Here is a 20,722-nt window from a genome sequence, read left to right as displayed (position 1 = left end):
AATGATGTGATTGCAGGAATGGCAAATCCGCTGCCGCAATCTTTGACGACACTTCAGGAGGCAGCAGTCTCCTGTTTTTAGGTACTTGCCTCCTGTATAATAAATATTATTTTTGGGTGGAATACAGTATGTTTTCAGAATACTTTCATTACATCAAAATTTTCTCACTGTAAACCACATTTATTTTTATTATATTCAGTTATTCTGTGGAACGTTTAAAAAAAATTCTGAAAAACAATGAGATTGATACATTTATTTAAATGCATTACTTTAAATGATAATTTTAAATTATTTTTAAACATCACGTTACAACCAATTTGTATTGACAGCTCTATTCATAAGGTGGCAAACCAAATAATTCTGGTTGAAAGTCCTCCAGAGAGTTAAGGACAAATGTTGCTCTCTTTGTAAGATCCCGATTTAGATTTTCATCTGGAACCATTACCACCCGCATTCCAGCTGCAAGTGCGGCTTCAACTCCATTTGGGGCATCTTCAAATACAAGGCACTGAAAAAAAAAGCAATTATAATGTTATAGTCCAATTACTGTACATTAGATAACAGACACACAGAACTCATTTTTTTTTTACCATTCTCTGGACTAACCAGGGTTAAATATTTGATGTTTCTTTCTGACCCTCTTCCCCACACCACTAGGTTGTACTGTTTTTAACCACAGACAATCTTTAATATAAAATTTTATATACTTGCAATCAACTCTGACATTATTGAATAAAATGAACTCTGGATACATGAAAAAAAAAACAAGTATATTTTCTCTTAATGATTTATAGATTATTACAAATTTGGACAACACAGATAATGAATTATATTTTGTTTTATTAGACCCCATGCACACGACCTTAGTTTTTATCCATAATTACGGATCCGTAATTACGGATAAACTGTGGACCCATTCAGGCCACGAACACCTTTCCCTACATTTAGGGATGTGTATCCGGGCCGTAAAAATGATCTGCAAAATATAGAACATGTCCTATTCTTGTCCGCAATTGCAGGACAGACCGACCCATAGAAGACTATGGGCACGTGCAAAATTGTGGACGGCTACGGAGTTGCATCGGTAGCCGTTCGTAATTGCAGAAGCGTTGCTATGCGATGGTAGGGGATTTTCCAAGAAAATGGCGCTTGAGCGATTAGGTGACCCTTTCAAGGGGTTGGGAGATGTTTGTGACATCATTTGTAGCCTCCCTATTTTTTTTGCGGATCCGTAAATACAGGTGCACTACGGACCGTATTTGCGGACAGCGTGCCAGATATGTGGATAACTTGTGGATGACTACAGATCTGTTATTTGCTGACAGTAAAAAAAAAACACTACGGTTGTGTGTACATCTATCCTCTTTCTGTTTTGGCAACTTTTACACAGCAGTATTTAGGTCAGGTCAGTGTTTGCGAACCAAAGCCGGGAGTGGCACCTACACAGAGAAAAACTGTGTGCACTCACGCATATTTGTAATGTATGCCTATGGAAAAATATTCCGCAATGCAGAGAGATTTCCCTAGTTCTTGCATTGCAGGATATTTTTCTCATAGACATACTTTGTAAAGTTTTCCACTGCAATACAATGCGGGTATGCCACGTGTGAGCGCACCATAAAGGAAAGATTTGCACCTTTCCCATGTTCTGGATTCACTCCTGGTTTTGGTTTACACACACTAAGGCCCCATGCACACGACAATATTTTTATCTATCCAGAAATAATGTCCGTAAATACGGATCAGTAGGCATCCGTATTTCATCTGTATATACGGAAGGGTGTCCGTAAATATGGTCCGTATTGCATCCGTATTCCATCCGTATATACGGATCCTTACAAAAAGAGGGAGGTTGCAAATGATGTCATCAATATGTTGCCTAACAGAGCTTCCTTATATACGGACAGTTTATGGATGCACATCAGTAGCCGTACATATTTACGGAAGCTCCCATAGACTTCTATGGGAGAGTCCTTGCCGTAATTACTGATAAGAATAGAACAGGTTCCATACCTCCCAACCGTCCAGGATCCGGCGGGACAGTCCCGGTTTCTCACCGCTGTCCCGACGTCCCGGGCGGTCTGCAAAATGTCCCACTGGGCGCTGCATCAAAACAGCTGATCGCTGCTGACTGCAGCAGCGATCAGAAGAAGGCAGGAGTCTTGCGGCGGTGTACTCACTGGGATCGATGCCGGCACGGGACTGGACCAGTACAGTCACCTGACCTGAAATCTGACCTCACCGGTCAGGTGACTGGACTGGTTCACTCCCGGGCCGGCATCGACACCAGTGAGAACGACGCTGCAAGACTCCTGCCTTCTTCTGATGGTGAGTGACGTTATAGCAGAGCGGAGAGTGGCAGCAGTAGGGCCGGCTACCTCTACCGCTCTGGCAGCATTGTGGCACAAAGTATAAGGGGGTTGTGTTGCGCTACCTACTGGGGGGCTGTGTGTGGCGCTATCTACAGGGGGGTGTGTGGCACTATCTACAGGGGGGCTATTTTTGGCGCTATCTACAGGGGTGCTGTGTGTGGCGCTATGTACAGGGGGGCTGTATCTGGCGCTATGTACAGGGGGGTTGTGTGTGGCGCTATGTACAGGGGGCTGTATCTGACGCTATGTACAGGGGGGCTGTTTCTGGAGCTATCTACAGTGGGGCTGTATCTGGAGCTATATACAGGGGGGCTGTGTGTGGCGCTATGTACAAGAGGGCTCTAGTGGATGATTTTTCCATTGACCGGTAGCAGAGTTACACAACTGAAAAAAATAAATCCCCATCATGTAACTCGGCTACCTGTCAATCGAAAAGTCATCAACCACAGGGTCTCCCTCTTGACTTTCATTGTTCTCAGCCTTTTGGTTTGTCCTGCAGCTGCTGCCGCTGTGATGAGCAAATGTTATACCCAAGATAGGAAAAGTAACACAAAGATGACATAACCGGATCCATAATATCTGTGATATCCAGACAGTCTAGAGATCCGCAGTGAGAATTTGCGCGTGTTATTTGCAGAAGGATCTGGCCGTGATTTTATGTTTTTATGCGGGATATTGGGCGTGGTTAGGGGCGTGTCTTAAAACGTCCCTCTTTTCCAAATTCAAAAGTTGGGAGGTATGCAGGCTCTATGATTTTTTCAGCATGGTTACCCATCAGTAAAAATACTTTTTTATTAAAGATAAATATACATTTTTGAAATACAGCTTCTATGTATCTTGTGTACGTAAAAGCTGTATCTTGCGGTGTAAGCCAAACCCATCAGGTCTCCAGGACCGACTGCTTTGGTGAACGCTTGTCCTGCCTGCCTCTGACATGGGGGATCCACTTGTTATCCATCACATTTCAGTTCATGATCTTAAATGTGATTGATAACAGCTAGATCCTGTGTGTCAGACACGCAGGGCCAACGTTCACCAAAGCCATCAGTCCTGACCTGATGGATTTGGATTAGACGGCGAGATACAGCTTCTATTTATACAAGGTACATAGAAGCCGTATCTTAAAAAGTACAAAAAAAATAATCACGAAAACCTATTTAAAAGTTGCATAAAATGACATTATACACAGTTTTATATGTATATTATACATACATGCTTGAAAAAAGTCCCATTGTGAGGACTGAAACGTTGCACCTTATGAGCTAAATAAAGAAGAACCACTTTTTTGGATAAGTAGCAATTGTAAAACTTCTATCACGGAGCTACAGTCGCTTTACTTGAAAATGGTGTCATTATACATATATTTAAATGTCAGGTGTTTTCTTTATTCACAATATGTACCTTTCAATAGCTCTTTTCAAATGTGTTTAGCTAGGGGCAAGCTGCCCATTGTGCTCACTGTCTACAGTCATATTCATGCAAATGGTCACAGCCAAAATCGCTTGCTACTCCTGCAGTTATCCCAGCATTACTTTTATAATGCAGTCCCATGAAAATCACCAGGTCTCCGCATAATTGTGCTCTTTGTACTGCACAAAATATAATGTGGTTCTAACTTTTTTTCCTCTATTAAAGTGTAACTAAACGTTTAACAAACTTCTGACAGCCGCTTTGTGTCTGTTCGGCTTTTTGCGGAAATAAATGTATCAGTGTACGGGCTTATAGACTTACTATTAGGTCCGTACACACGAGCGCTTCAGCTGCTTCGTTTTAGCGATTGGTGGGGGGCTCAGTGCTCGGACCCCCACCAATCAAAACTTCTGACATGTCACTATGACATGTCAGAAGTTTGTTAAACGTTTAGTTACCCTTTAATACAATATAGTGACAAAATTGAAAAAGTTATGTAAAAGTATGACCTAAATTGATTAAAGTTGTTTTTGACAGAATTTGATTGTAATATTAGAGCAGGGCAGCATTAGTGCAATCACTCCTGTTCATTACCGGAATCATTTGGGTGAAAGTGACATATTGAGAAAATGCTGAAGTTCCATGAGATAATATTTAGAAATGCTTCAAGGTGGTATATAATTTATATGTAATGTTATATATAATATACACACCAATCAGTCATAACATTAAAACCACCTGCTTAATATTGTGTAGGTCTCCCTCGGGTCACCAAAACAGCTCTGACAAATCGAGGCATGGTCTCCACAAGACCTCTGAAGGTGTCCTGTGATATCTGGCACCAAGACGTTCGCATCAGATCTTTTAACTCTTGTAAGTGGTTATTCACACAAACGGTTTTAAAGGCCTTGTGACTGACTTTTTTTTAACGGTCGTCACACGGCTGCATTACAATCTGTTCTTCCCAATAGGGCTATTCATATGACCGATTTTTTTGACGGCCCGTTTTACCGGGCCGTCAAAAAATAGGACATGTTCTATTTCAGCCCGTTCTGATGGCCACACGGCTCCCATGCAAGTCAATGGGGCTATGTAAAAAACGGACGTCACTTTGATGGCATCCGAGTGACGGCCATTAACCCCTTCCTGCAAAATGACGGGTCTGATAAATCAGAATTGCAAGTAACTTACCGCAATCCGACGTACCAGACCCGTCATGTAGATGAAGCGGGCCCAGGAGCTGTGCTCACTTCATCTTCAGCGGGTGTCAGCTGTAATATACTGCTGACATCAAGCTGCAACGATCCCCACCGTTTAAAACCTTCAATGCGGCGGTTAATGCCGTCCTCCAAATTGAGATTGTTGACAGAGGGAGGGGGCTTTCTCTGTACCACACCGACCCCCCCCCCACGAGCGATCGCGGGTGCTGATGGTTGCTATGGCAACCAAGAAGCCTAGCAACGGCTTCCTGGTCGGCCAGGTAAGGAAGCCTATTAGGTCCTGCCCACTACATGAGTAGTGCAGTGTATTGTACTGGGGATCAGAAGATCAGATCTTCAAGTCCCCAAGTAAGTGTAAAAAAAATATTAAGAAAAATAAGAAAAAAAGTTTACGAAAAATAAATAGATAAAAGTTTTAAGTAATAAAAACAATAATCACCCTGTTTCCCTGATCAAGTCCTTTACAGCCTGAACTATAAAAATATCACGTTGTTTTAACTGCACGGTGAACACCGTAAAAAAATTTAATAAAAATAATGACATAACTTATTTTTTTGGTCTCAAAAAGAAATGTAATTAAAAGTGATCAAAGAGTCGCAAGTACTCAAAAATGGTACCAACAAAAATTGCAGTTTGTCACGCAAAAAACAACCCCCCCCACAGCAATATCAATTGAAAAATAAAAAAGTTATGGCGGTAAGTAGTAAAACGTAAAAAAACAATATAATTTTTGGTGTCGCTGTAATTGTATCGACCCAAAATGGAACCAATGAAAATTACAGCTCGTTCCACAAAAACGAAGCCCTCACACAGCTCCGTCAACGTCAAAATAACACGTTATGACTCTCAGAACGCATTGATGCTAAATGATGGCCCAGACAAATTTTAGTCTTTCACTAAAAACCCCACATTTGCTGGACCCCACAGGTGGACCGCGTAGATGCAACGGAGATGAGGAAACTTTAGGGCCTTGTGCTGCTTATAGGGCTAGTCATGAAGTCAAAGATTAGGCAATACTGGAGCACAGATATTTTGTACAATACCCAAGAAACCCGGCCTGTGCATAAGGGATTGGTTCAAAAGCATACCACACCAATCCATGGATTATTAATTTTATTATTCATTTACCCCATTATTAAATTATCATATTGTGCCCTGATGCACTCCGCCCAGCTTACATATACCCTGATGTACTCCGCCCAGTTTACATATACCCTGATGTACTCCGCCCTGCTTACATATACCCTGATGTACTCCGCACATCTTACATATACGCTGATGTAATCTGCAAATCTTACATATACCCTGATGTACGCTGCACATCTTACATATACCCTGATGTACTCCGCACAGCTTACATATACCCTGATGTACTCCGCACAGCTTACATATACCTTGATGTACTCCGCCAAGTTTACATATACCCTGATGAACTCCGCACAGATTACATATGCCCCACATTAAAAACTGAAATACCAGTAAAACACGTAAAATCCCAAACAAAACTACTACCAAGCAAAATCTACGCTCCAAAAGCTAAATGGCGGTCCTCCTGAGCCTAACCGTGTGCCCAAAAAGCAATTTATGACCACATATGGGGTATTACTGTATTCTGGAGAACCCGCTTAACAATGTATGGGTGTGTGTCTAAAGTGGCATTAGCTGGGCACAACATATTGGACACTGAAATGGCATATCAGTGGGAAAAAGGCAATTTTCAATCTGCAACATCCACAGTGCACTAATTTCTGCAAAACACTTGCGGGGTCAAAATGCTCACAATACCTCTAGATGAATTTCTTCAGGAATGTAGTTTCCAAAATGGGGTAATTTTTCGGGGCTTTCTAATGTACTGGTACCTTAGCTGAATTCAACATGGTGTCAGAAAACAAATTTTGTAAAATCTCCACTCCAAAAACCAAATTGCGCTCCTTCCCTTTAGAGCCTTGCTGTGTGTCCAAATAGCAGTTTTTGACCACATGTGGTGTATTGCCGTACTTGGGAGAAATTGCTTTACAAATATTGGGTGGCTTTTTCTCCTTTATCACTTGTGAAAATTAGAAAATGCAACTTTTTAGTGGAAAAAGGTTGCTATCAATTTTTATGGCCTAATTCCAATAAATTCTGCAAATAAATGCTCACTATAGCCCTAGATAGACTCCTTAAGGTGTGTAGTTTCCCAAATGGGGTCACTTTTGGGGTGCTCTTACTGTTTTGGCCCCGCGGGGGCTTTTGAACCGTGGCATGCCACCCGAAAACCATTCCAGCTAAATTTGAGCTTCAAATGGCGCTCATTCCCTTCTGAGCCCTGCAGCGTATCCAAACAGCAGTGCATGACCACTTATGGGGTATTGCCGTAATCGGGATTAATTGCTTTTCAAATGTTTGGGAGCTTTTTCTCCTTTATTCCTTGTAAAAATTTAAAATGTGCACGTTTTATCTTAAACAAATAGTAGCTTTTCAATTTCATGGAATAATTCCACTAAATTCGGCAAAAAACCTGTGGGGTCAAAATGCTCCCTATAACCCTAGATATATTCCTTCAGGGGTGTAGCTTCCCAGATTGGGTCACTTCCACTGATTTGGTCCCGCAGGGGCTTTGCAAATGTGAGATAGGCTTGATGTGACACAACAAAAGCCATTGAAAAGTCATTGAAAAAGTCAAGATCTTGCCACTGTGTATTTAATACATTACCAGTCAAGATAAAGATGGCTACATATGTATGTTCACATCTGCGTCAGGGTTCCGTCTGAGCTTTCCGTCAGAATAGAGCCCTGACTGACACAAACGGAAACCGTAGGTTTCCATCACCATTGATTTCAATGGTAACGGATCCGGTGCCAATAGCATAGTCGACTGCGGAAACCATTGGCACCCGATCCGTCACCATTGAAATTAACCGTGATAAAAACGGAATCCTATGGTTTCCGTTTGTGTCAGTCAGGGCTCCATTCTGACGGAAAGCTCAGATGGAACAGAGCCCAGATGCAGATATGAATGAAGCCTAATTTCACTAAAGTCAGCAAAAAACCTGTGGGGTCAAAATGCTTATTATACCCCTCTATTAATTCCTTGAGCAGTGTAGGTTCTCAAATGGGGTCATTTTTGGGGGTTTTCCACTGTTCGGTCCCACAGGGGCTTTGCAAATGCGACATGGCACCCAAAAATGTCTATGTTTTATTGAAAAAAAAAAATGATTTTCATTTTCATGGCCTCATTCCACTAAATTCAGCAAAAAACCTGTGGGGTTAAAATGCTCACTATATGCCTTGATAAATGCCTTGAGGGGTGTAGTTTGCCAAATTGTGTCTTTTTGGGAGTGTTTCCACTATTTTCGCCCCACAAGACCTCTTCAAACCTGACATGGCGCCTAAAATATATTCTAATAAAAAGAAGGCCCCAAAATCTTTTAGGTGCTCCTATGCTTCTGAGGCAGGTGTTTCAGTCCAATAGCACACTAGGGCCACATGTGGGATATTTCTAAAAACTGCAGAATCTGGGAAATAAATATTGAGTTGTGTTTCTCTGGTAAAACCCTCTGTGTTACAGAAAAAAAGGATTAAATATGAATTTCACCCCTACATTGCTTTAATTCTTGTGAAACGTCTGAAGAGCTAAGAAATGTTCTTAATGCTGTTTTGAATACTTTGAGGGGGTGCCAATTTTAAAATGGGGTGATTTATAGGGGTTTGCATTGTATGGGCCCCTCAAAGCCACTTCACAACTGAACTGGTCCCTGAAAAAATAGCCTTTTGAAATTTTCTTGAATATGTGAGAAATTGCTGTTAAAATTCTAAGCCTTGTAACGTCCTAGAATTAAAAAAAAAGAATATTCAAAAAGACTATGCAATCATAAAGTGACATATGGGAAATAGTAACTATTTTGTGTGGTAATACTATCTGTTTTACAAGCAATTACATTTAAATTTAGGCAAGCACTAATTTGTGCAAATTTTCTTTACATTTTGGTGTTTTTCACAAATAAATATTGAATTTATCGACCAAATTTTTTTGCTAACAAAGTACAATATGTCACGAGAACACAATCTCAGAATCGTTTGGATAGGTAAAAGCATTCCAAAGTTATTACCATATAAAGTGACACGTCAGATTTGAAAAAAAACGGCTTAGTCTTTAAGGCCAAAACAGGCTGTGTCCTGAAGGGGTTAAAAAAGGTTCCTGCCTCTCCTTATCCTTCTCTCCTCCTCACAGTGACTCAGTCACTGTAGAAGCGCCTAATGTCACTGTCCATATTCAGACAATGACTTCAGAAGCTTCTCTAGCGCTGGAGCCTCAGGGCAGAGACTCAGCTAGCATTCTGCTTGGGGACTACAGAACTGCTTTTGACATCACTGTCCATATATGGACAGTAACAGCAGGAATTTCCTGACCCTGGAGTCCCTGAGCAAAAATATAGCTAGGGCTCTGCATGGGGCTCCAGTGCTAGGGAAACTCCTGAATTCACCGTCCATATATGGACAGTGATGTCAAGAGTTTTTTTGGCCCTGGAGTCTCCGAGCAGAGCATCAGCTAGCGCTCTGCACGGGGACTCCAGCACTGCTCCTGATGTCACTGTCCATATATGGACAGTGATGTCAGGAGTTTCCTGGCACTGAAGTCTCCGAGCAGACCATCAGTGCTGGAGTCCACTGCTCCTGACGTCACTGTCCATATATGGACAGTGATGTCAGGAGTTTCCTGGCACTGGAGTCCCCAAGCAGAGCATCAGCTAGCGCTGTGCCCGGGGACTCCAGTACTGCTCCTGACATCACTGTCCTTACACGATCCAGTAGTGACAGGAGTTACCCCATGTCGTTTTTTAAATAAAATACATTAATAATTAGAAAAAATGCAGCCACATATGCAGTAAGCTTTAATGCATGTGTGTTCTGACACCTATAATAGCCACCTTTAACTCTTTCGGGAATGTGTGCTACAGTAGCTCTTCTGTGGGATCGGACCAGACGGCTAGCCTTTCTCTACCTCACAATTTGGCACTTGTCAAAGTCGCTTAGATCCTTACACTTGCCTATTTTTCCTGCTTCCAACACATCAACCACAAGAACGGACTGTTCACTTGCCACCTAATATGTCCCACCCTTTGAAAGATGCATTGTAACAAGATAATCTATGTTTTTAACTTCCCCTGTCACCTGAATATATAATGTTTATAAATGTTCCACCTTCACAACTATTTTTTTTTAAAAATTGTTCTAATGCATCTAAATGAAAAAAATTAGCAACTTTGCAAATAATCCTATTTAGAAATCTTTACTTTTGTGCTTACAGCTCTTTCATGGTAACAGACTATAAACAAACGCCGTGCATTCCATACTACCCTTCATTTGTTCCCTACTTCTTGTCATCCCACCAAAAGTAAGTTATTAATAACCAGGGGACAGATTGAATAAAGTATGACTGTAGGATTAGACTACACAGGACTTGTTTGTAGTCTGCCAGCATTTAAAATATAGGTCTGAATAGGAGCTATAGACACAAAATGCAAGGACATTTTTATTACAAGTATTTGCAAAGTTACTTCATTTTCCAATTTAAATGCACTAACACGAAAAGAAGTTGTGAAAGTTTATATATCCTTAAAAAGGCAGAAAGTTGTTTTTGTTGTGCATACAACTTTTTCTACACCAGTGGACAATGCTTTTTGCTTCACGTGGTAACTACCAGCCTCTCTATTAAGAGCAAAATGGTGTTTTCAAGTGTTACTCACTGTTTTGACAAAATTATGTATTTCACTTCTATGACTGGAATGTCACTGAAAGCCTTGGGGACAATATAGTTCTACCTGTGCTTTATGTGAATTGTACAATCTGCAGAACCTGTGCCTTTAATATGCACCCTCTAGAAGACATCAAAGACAATAGTTTAGAAAAGTAAATGCAAGCGAAATGTGTAAGAAATCGTAACAATGTAGCCCGGATTTTTACACTAGTATACTGGTCCCTTTGACTTTTATTGTTATTATATAAATAAATCTACGAGTTACAAAATAAAAAAAGTTTATGTGATTCTTATTGACTGTGACAGTTGCACTGGGCAGTACATTTTGTAACCGATATAAAAGCTGAAAAATGAAAAGATTTTCACTTCTTCTAAAATATCTTAAAGAGCTCCTAGAACAGTTCTTAAAAGGTAAGCTACACACCCACAAACGGAAAATATTAGGATGTAGGCTCTTAGTGATCCTAAAAACACACTTCAGGGAAAACAGTTTTAGCGTAGTAGAGGGCCTACAGGGGCAGTACAGGACTACTGTTCGGTGCACTTTGAACTTCTGAGTCTGACACTGTCCCTCTCAGACCCTGAGCTAGTATCATACACAATGTATCCATTTTTCCAGGAGCGTTCCTTTAAATGTCTCAAAGTTGTACGTTTAACCCCTTCCAGCCAAACTCATTTTTCGCATTTTCATTTTTGATTTCTCCTCCCCACTTTCAAAAAACCATAACTTTTATTTTTTCCATCGATAAAGCCGTATGAGGGCTTGATTTTTGCGGTATGAGTTGTAGTTTTTCATGGCACCATTCATTGTACCATATAATGTACTAGGACACTAGAAATAAAATCTTTGTGGGCTGGAATGGGAATGCTTTGCGGCATTCATCGTGCAATAAAAATGATATGTTAACTTTATTTTGTGGATCAATACAATTGCAGTGATATCATTTATATATTTTTTTATGTTTTATTACTTTTACAAGGAAAAAATAAATTGTTCAAAAAAATAAATGTTTTGGGTTACCCGATTTTAAGAGCCATAACCTTTTTATTTTTCAGGCGATTGAGCGGTGTGAGGTTGTTTTTTGTTTTTTTTAGCGGCGCAAGCAGTAGTTTTTATTGGTACCATTTTAGGGTAAATAAGACTATTGTTTCATTTTTTTTTTCATTTTTTGTGGGTGATGAGGCAATCAAGAAACCGCAATTCTGGCGGTTTAATTTTTTTTTTATGCCATTCACCGTGCAGGTTAAATAATGTTATATTGTAATAGTTCAGACTGGGAAAGGGTTAAAAAGCTCCTGTAGAGATTAGCGATGATCTATCCTTCCGGTTTAACCTTATATTGCACAATTTCTTATTATGTACTTGAAATGGATTGGTGAACAACAACCAACACCTTTGCTAATGAATTCATTGCTCATTGTAGTTATTTGCCATTTTAGGAATCCATTTAAATTTCCATTTTTAAACACACATGCAAAGATATTATTTGAAATGATTACATTTTTTCGTTGACATAGCTTTATAAGAGGTTATTTTTGTGGAATGATTTGGATTTTAAAACGGCATCATTTAAGGGTACATATTACTTATTAAATAACTTATTAAAAAATGGGGGGTCAGCAATTCCATGATAGTTATTTTACTTGACTTTATTTTACTTTATCGTTGCCATTCGGGCAACATCTCCTTTAACGTAGACGTGGATTTATGTGGGGAAGTAATGCTGTCATGGCTATGCGACTTTCCTTGCGACCTGATACCAGTATTAAATAGCATTTCCGGGTGCCGCGCGTGATTCACGTAACAGTAGTAAAAAGAATGAATGAAAAAAAAGAACCTTCTGCTTTTATGTTTGTAAACATAAAAACAGAGTGTCATAATGATGGCGGCTGCGCGAAAATCACGCAGCCACACACCATATACAGAAGCCACACTGAGATTTTGCGCGTCCGAAACGCAGCATTTTTTGCGCGCGCAAAACAGACACGTTCGTGTGAATAAGGCCTTATAATGAGGATAATATTGCATAGATAGTGTCCCATACGGAAACACAATGGCAGTGATACAAGTACAGATATGGTCACTACTGATATTGTGCAAGAGAATTAAGAACAGGGGGAAAGAACACTGCCAATCTATAGTCATTGATGAGTTTATTTGTAAAACCAGAAATAAAAAAATGGAGGATTACCAACTCACAACATGAGTCTCATTATGGACAGAACAGAGGAAATGACAAAGTCTTTACTATTTTTAGCTCTAGTCAGCATAGCTTTAGTACAGCCCCAGAAATTCATCAATTGAGCAGTTTGTGAACAAAAGAGAATGAAAACAAATCTATATTCTAGCTCTTTTTGTACATTAGACTCCTAGTGCTTGTTAAAGTCTATTAACTTCCTTTATGAGAAGACGGTCTTTTCTTTTTCCAGAATTACACAGCATGACAAAACCCTGTGATGCCTATTTCCTATTGACAGTGGTGTCTCTGTGTTCATCAATCTGTCCGGGGCCTTCAAAACTAACAATTGAAAACGTAACCAGTCTTTTATCCTTTGCAAGCAAAAAAAACAAAAAAAAAACACATCCTTTAATTAATCCTTTCCATTGAGGTAAGAAAAATCTTTGCCTGACGATATTTCCTTTTTTTTAACTAGCTTCTTGCCCAACCAAAATACCATCCATTTTCGGGCCTATTGCAACCTTTATACGTGTAACAGTCAGAAGATTTTTTTATTGCTTTTATTCTTTGGTCAAGCATGGGATTTGCAGCTCTACTAATGGGTTTTAGTTAAACAATACGGCAACTAAATGGCTTAAATCCAAGATTTCAATGCCAAATAGAACTTCAACCCTTAAGTGAAAATGTCATATAAAGCTGTATTATTATAGCTTTACAGACTTGCATAAAAGAATGTTCTTCAATCATCAGTCCTGCAAAGTTCTAATTGACTTTTGTGATGTCACTGCTAGAGCCGTACAAGAGCCAATAATTATTATAGATAGCATTGTGCACTGTGAATTAACTTAAACAAAAATGAAAAGGGAGAAAAAAAGTTATTTTCTAATTACAAACTGACCTAGAAAAATTAGATATAATTATTTTGCTTTTAATGTAGCAATATACTTTAGTAATTCCAAAGTGAATCGCTATAGTTATTATTTAGAAAAAAGTTATTTTATAAATGAAGACTAAAATGTATAATGAAATTTAATAGAACAATAGCCTTTATGGCACAATTTGTATTAGGTATATTTATTGATAGACTCAATGACAGCATGCAGTGTCAATCTGCTGCATCTACAGCCAATGGAATATTGTCTTATAATACAAAAAAAATTTCTTTGGTTTCTCTCTTTTGAAAAGGTTTCCAAAAATGTAATTTAGAACAAAAGCTAAATTGGAACTTGATCAAAAATTGTATCGATCAAACAAATGTCTTCCTTAAGAAACATGTTTTTATATATATATATATATATATATATATATATATATATATATATATAAAAAATAATGTTTTAACAGATACCCTGAGCACTTGAAGACGATGCAGACTTAAACTGGGAAGATTTTACTTTAATGGATAAATGTGTTGACAGATTTAAAAGAATTACACAAATGGCTAAGATGTTTTGTTTCACAACTGCATTCCTTTATGTAGATAATAAAGATTGATTTACGAGAATCAAAGCACAAGTGCCCCCATGTCAACACTTATTAGTAATGTGTGAACATAGCCTTATCAGAGGCATATTAAATGGGACATACTTGTTAGCTTCAAAAGAAGTAGTTAGAATGGGGAAATTGATACAGATTAAGTGGTTTCATGGGGTACTGGGGCAAAGCACTAGCAGGATTTTTTATATGTACATTCAATCACTTATATCCACCTTTTTTTTACATCTGGTGCATGTTACTGGGTAAACACACCTGAATACATATTTGGCAACTTCTTACGACTTCAGCGATACCAAATATGCATGCATTTCTTACACGATGGGCGCAAGGCGGAGCTTACAATGAAAGGTGCAAAAACTGTCTTTTGGATAGCAATTTCCGAAAGCTGTTTTGCGGATACCATACGACTATTACAGATGTTTTGACGTGTCATAACACCGCTAAAGGGGTTGTCCAGTCCCAAAATATGTATGGCCTATCCTCAGGATAGAACATCAATATCTGATCGGTCGGGGTCTGACGCCCGGCACCCCCAACGATCATCTGTTTTAAAGGGGCCACAGTGCTCGAACGAGCACTGCTTCCCCTTCATAGCCTTTACTGCTCACACTGTGAATCGCGGACACACTTAGTGGCGGCTCACAGTATTACAGCCTTCTCCCATTGAAGTGAACAGACTGTAATACTGTGAACCGCCGCTACAAGTGTGTCGCCGATTCACAGTGTGAGAAGTGACAGTGCTGCGGCCCCTCCAAAACAGCTGATCGGTGGGGCTGTCGGGAGTCGGGCCCCAACTAAACGGCTATTGACAGCCAATCCTGAGAATATGCCATACATTTTTGGGGACAGGAAAACCCATTTAACACCCTCAAAATTACTCTTTTATGGAAATTAGACCCCCCCACCATGGCATTCATTTAACGACATATCAAAGATTTGAAAATCCGCAGTGTAAAATGTCTGCAGCATGTCTACTTGCCTTGTGCTATAATCTGCTGCAGACTTTACTTGTGCAAATCCGCAGATAAAATCTGCAGCAAATCCGCTACATGTAAAATCACCCAAAGGCTGGGTCTACGTGGTGACTTTGACCACGACACAGGTCGCACAGCCAAAGATCGATGTCCCATAGCGTACACCGCAAATCAATGTGGCCGTGTTGCGACCTACAAGTAACGGCTTCACGACAGTTTGGATTTCTTGCAACTGAGGGGCAATGTCGGGGAATATATTATACACAGTAGTATACAGTAGGCTCAGGATCTATATTAAATAAACAAGATTGATCCGGAGTGTATAAAAAATAACTTTTACTTAAATTTCTTTAAAACATAAGCGTTTGCGATATGAGCGCATATATTCAAATCATATGTCACAGTCGTGTACAGTTATTCTGTTTTTATCAGTATGCATATACAGCAATATTGGAGACAGCAAAAATAGTCCACCTTTTATGGTTTCCTAATACTTGTGGTTCAAATAATTCGTTAGTTTCAGAGGTTCTCTCATAAGCACTAAGATGCTCTGTTAATCATGTAGGATATACAGGAGATATATGAGAATTTTTTCGGGCAGTTGCCCTCCTACCCCTTTATTTATGGGATGATGGTGTTCCTTTCAGGCATGTTCTGTAAAATCCTGGATTTAGTTGGACCTCTGAAGTAAGGTAATTCTTCTCCCAATTTCTCTCCCAACGCGTTTCCTCTGACCCATTGATTCATCAGGGGAGATAGGTCATGAATGCTGCTTCGTCCTATTCCTTGGGAAGCTGCATGAAAATTAGATATAGCTGTCTTGAAAAAAATGTAGTTTGCTGTCAGCAAAACATGCTTGCAGTGGCAAGAGAATGGCCATTTTCATGCAGCTTCCCAAGGAGCCAATTCCGTCAAGTCAGCTGTACTGACGGCTTGGCTGAAAGCTGGTCCTGAGTGCAGGATCCAGCTAAAAACAATCACATCTAAGTTCATAACTAAGGCTCTCTTCACATTTGCGTCGGAGGCTCCGTACGTGGACTCTGTCGCAGATCTAACAGGATTTACTGGAGACAATAGCGCAGCCTGCTGCGCTATTGTTTCCGGTAAAATAATGGACACCCCGACGGAAAGCCGACGAAACCTATTAAAAGCCCATGGGAACCGTTGGTTCCGTTATTCCCTTTTGCTGCTCCTCTGATGGAGCAGAACAATGGAATTGCACAATGCAGATGTGAACATAGCCTTAGATTTGATTGTTATTAGCTGGATCCTGTGTTTCAGCCGAGCCGTCAGAATCTTGTTTACATAGAAACTGTATCTCAAAAAATATATATATTAAAGTCAATTTAAAAGTTGTTGCAAATCACTTAAAACATTTATTTAAAAAATGTTTGTTTTACAAGGTGTACCTGTCACGAGGCGGGGTGTGGACCCACTGGGCTGTCCCACGTAGCGGGATGGCAGCTGGCCAAACAGGTAAGGTATAGTCCAGAAAAGGATACCCGAGGTAATGTAGATAGTAGCAAGGCAGTCTCGGCTGGGACCAGGCAGCAGGTAGACGTCAGGCGTGGAGTAGTAGAACAGGCATGGAATGCAGCATAACATGACAACAGTTCAGCATGGCAGTAGACCAGGATGGTACTGATAGCACGGGAAACAGGATACAGGATACAGGTATGGGAAACACTGGGAAGCTGGAAGACACTTAGTCTGTCTTGAAAATTGTCTCCTAAGGGAAACAACAACAACGCTCAGGCAAGGATAAGAAGGGCGGTGACCATATAATAGTCCAGGAATTCAGGAGTCGATGATGATGATTTCCAGGTGCACGCTGGCTCTTTAAGAGCGGGCACGGACGCGCGCACCCTCCGGGAGACAGACTCGATACCCGGAAGTGAGTGCCGGTGCCTCACAGGGGGACGATGCAGCACAGCAGCAGGACGTCCATGGCCTGCGGTCGTCGAGGGGTAAGTAAGACCGACAGCCCGTGGCAATAGATTCTTGAAACACAGCGGGGGCGTTACACAGGCCGAAGGGCATTAATAGGTATTCATAGTGCCTATGCGGTCTTCCACTCGTTACCCTGACGAATCAAAATCAGGTTGTAGGCCCACCGAAAGTCCAGTTTAGAAAAAAATGTTGCCCCCGTATGCGATCGAACAGTTCCGAAATTAAAGGCAAAGGGTACCTGTTCTTTACCGTGATCCGATTGTGACCTCGGTAGTCAATGCAGGGACAGAGGGATCCATCCTTATACTTGACAAAGAAGAACCCGGCTCCAGCCGGGGGTGAGGATTTAAAACATAGAATGAGTCTCTGGCAGGGAGAGAGGGTATACTGTATCACGAGGAGGGGATGAATCAGGAACCAAGTCGATCGGACAATCATATGCACGATGAGGCGGCAAGGTCTTAGCTTCCTTCTTGTCGAAGACATCAGCGAACTGAGAGAAACAAGGAGGCAACCCTGCCAATGACTGATGCGGAGAAGGCTGCGGTGGATGGATATGACCCAGACACCGGGAGAGACACTTGGGAACCCACTGGAGAACCTCTCCGGAGTTCCAATCCAGGACTGGGGCGTTCAAACGGAGGCAAGGCAAACCCCGCAGCACAGGGAGATGAGCTCAGTGTGAAGAGCTCCCACTTGAAGTCTCAATGGCTTGGTCACGGAAACAGGCAAAGGCAGTCCATCTACCGAGGCTACGATCAACGGTCTTTCCAGACGGACAGTGGGCAACTGGAGAAGATACACAAGGTCTTGACAAATGAAGTTAGCTGCAGAGCCAGAGTCAAGGTAGGCAGAAACCGGATGGAGCCTCTTGCCAGCGACGATGGTCATGGCAATAAACAGTTTGGAAGAGAGTTCACGATTAAACGCAGTAGCGCCCAGGGTTGTCTCTCCAACCAAACCTAGGCATTGGGGTTTTTTGGTTTCTGTGGACACAGACGCATGACATGGCCAGCAAGGCTGCAATACAGACAGAGTCCTGAGGTGCGCCTGCGCGGTTTCTCTTGTACAGACATTTTAGGCGATCCACCTGCATCGGCACCTCGGGTGTAGCAGTAGATGAAGGCAAGAGGGGTTGTTGGTAGATGGGCGCCAATCTAGGAAGTCGTCTCTCCTGTTGCACCTCATGAGACCTCTACTTGAGCCTTATATCTAACCGGGTAACTGGCAGAATCAGGTCGTCCAAGGCAGGTGGTAGGTCTCGGGCAGCAAGTTCGTCCTTGATCCTGGGCGACAGGCCATGCCAGAAGGATGCCATCAAGGCCACACTGTTCTAGGACAGCTCTCCCGCCAGGGTCCAGAACTGGATGGTGTATTTGCCCACGGAGGTGTCCTCTTGGCGAAGGTTGAAAATAGCCGTGGCTGCCGATGAGACACGTCCTGGCTCCTCACAAACCGTACGGAACAATCGCATAAACCCCTGGAAGTCGCGAGTCTCGGGTCCCTGTCATTCCCATGTTGGGTTCGCCCATGCCAAGGCCTTGCCAGCAAGTAGAGACTTGATGAAGGCAATCTTGGTTCTGGCCAATGGAAATGCTCGGGCGTGCAGGGAAAAATGGATATAGCATTGGTTCAGAAATCCCCTGTACGTACTTGCGTCTCCATGGAACCGAGAAGGTAATGGCAGCGAGAACCGGGGATCTGAACCGGAACCGCCAGTAGATGTAGCAGAAGGGTCGGTCAAAGGAGCTTGTATAGAGGCAGGAATGGAAGCAGCTAGCGCCCTTAGCTGCTGCATCATGGGGTCCACTGCCACAAGAAGTTGATCCTGTCTTGTTCGGAGATCCTGCACGTCCGCCAGCATGGCTTGGGAGGGTGACATGTCCTTAAATTGACCAGCGGAGTCCATGGCCTGAGTGTACTGTCACGAGGTGGGGTGTGGACCCACTGGGCCGTCCCGCGTAGCAGGATGACAGCTGGCCAAACAGGGAAGGTATAGAGTCTATAGCCAAGAAAAGGGTACCGGAGGCAATGTAGACAGTAGCAAGACAGGCTCGTCTGGGACCAGGCAGCAGGTAGACGTCAGGCATGGAGTAGTAGAACAGGCGTGGAATGCAGCACAACACGACGGCAGTAGACCAGGATGGTATTGATAGCATGGGAAATAGGATACAGGTACGGGGAACACTGGGAAGCTGGAAGACACTCAGTAGACCACTTGCAAGACAGACTAAGGGCTTATTCAGACAAACGGGATTTTAGTCCGTGCAACGCGCATGATTTTCACGTGCGTCGCACGGACTTATATTAGTCTATGGTGCCGTGCAGACAGGTGCGTGATTTTTACGCTGCATGAGTCCGCAGCGAAAAAGTCACGACATGTCCGTTCATTGGGCGTACTTCGCGCATCACGCACCCATTGAAGTCAATGGGTGCGTGAACATCACGCATACCACACGGAAGCACTTCCGTGGGACGCGCGTTATTCGCGCAACAGCTGTGAAAAGGATGAATGAAAACAGAAAAGCACCACGTGCTTTTCTGCTTACAAACATCCAAACAGAGTGTCATAATGATGGCGCCTGCGCGAAAAGCACGCAGCCGCGCATCATACGGGGCTGACACACGCAGCTATCAAGTGCCTTTTACGTGTGCAAAACTCCGCATTTTTTGCGCGCGCAAACGCACACACTCGTGTGAATCCGGCCTAAGGGAAACAACAACAATGCTCAGGCGAGGATAAGAAGGGCGGTGACCCTCTAATAGTCGAGGAATTCAGGCTCGATACCCGGAAGTGAGTGCCGGCGCCTCACAGGGGGATGACGAAGCACAGCAGCAGGACGTCCATGGCCGCGGTCGTCGAGGGGTAAGTTAGACCGACCTACCGTGGCCATAGACGTTACAATACATATGTTTTAACTAATTGTTGCATTTGTATGACCATATATGCTCCAATGAAGTTGATTTATTAATATGAGCATTCAACATGTCTTGTATGGGTCTGGTAATGTTAACATATGCCTTGCACTTTAGCTTATGTGCAATAATAGCTTCTGTATATTAGACATATGCATATCTTCAACTTATTATACATACCAATATACCTTTATGACCCACTTTTTCTTTGGTTCAGCCACCTGTTCTTTGATTCTCTGTAATGTCTATCTTTACCAGTTTTAAAGGTATTTGGATAAATAAAGCTCATATATCTTTTTATATAATATATAGGTCTTGCACTGTTCTCTTTTTGGTGTTGTATCCAGCAAGAGAAGTGTTGACCGTGTATACTGCCGGCAGAGTTAGCCACTTACATCTACAGACAGATGGTTTTCACATCCTTAATTTGCATGTAAAGGGTTTTTCTACTTATTCAAAAAAA

The 20,722-nt window shown here is 41.8% G+C and overlaps 1 protein-coding gene across 1 annotated transcript in view; it reads right to left on the bottom strand.

The window, feature by feature from the left end:
* Window positions 1-250: 250 nt before the first annotated feature.
* Window positions 251-20,722, bottom strand: part of PUDP (pseudouridine 5'-phosphatase) — a 244,630-nt gene continuing 224,158 nt past the window's right edge. The window contains exon 4 of the mRNA XM_075850769.1: window positions 251-508. Coding sequence (XP_075706884.1) covers window positions 332-508 — 177 coding nt within the window. The 3' untranslated portion in view covers window positions 251-331. The remainder of the gene's footprint in view (window positions 509-20,722) is intronic.

Source organism: Rhinoderma darwinii, chromosome 2, assembly GCF_050947455.1.
Source record: "Rhinoderma darwinii isolate aRhiDar2 chromosome 2, aRhiDar2.hap1, whole genome shotgun sequence".
NCBI classification, from domain to species: domain Eukaryota; kingdom Metazoa; phylum Chordata; class Amphibia; order Anura; family Rhinodermatidae; genus Rhinoderma; species Rhinoderma darwinii.
Note: the sequence above shows the minus strand (reverse complement) of the source record. Positions and strands in the feature narration are given on the sequence as shown.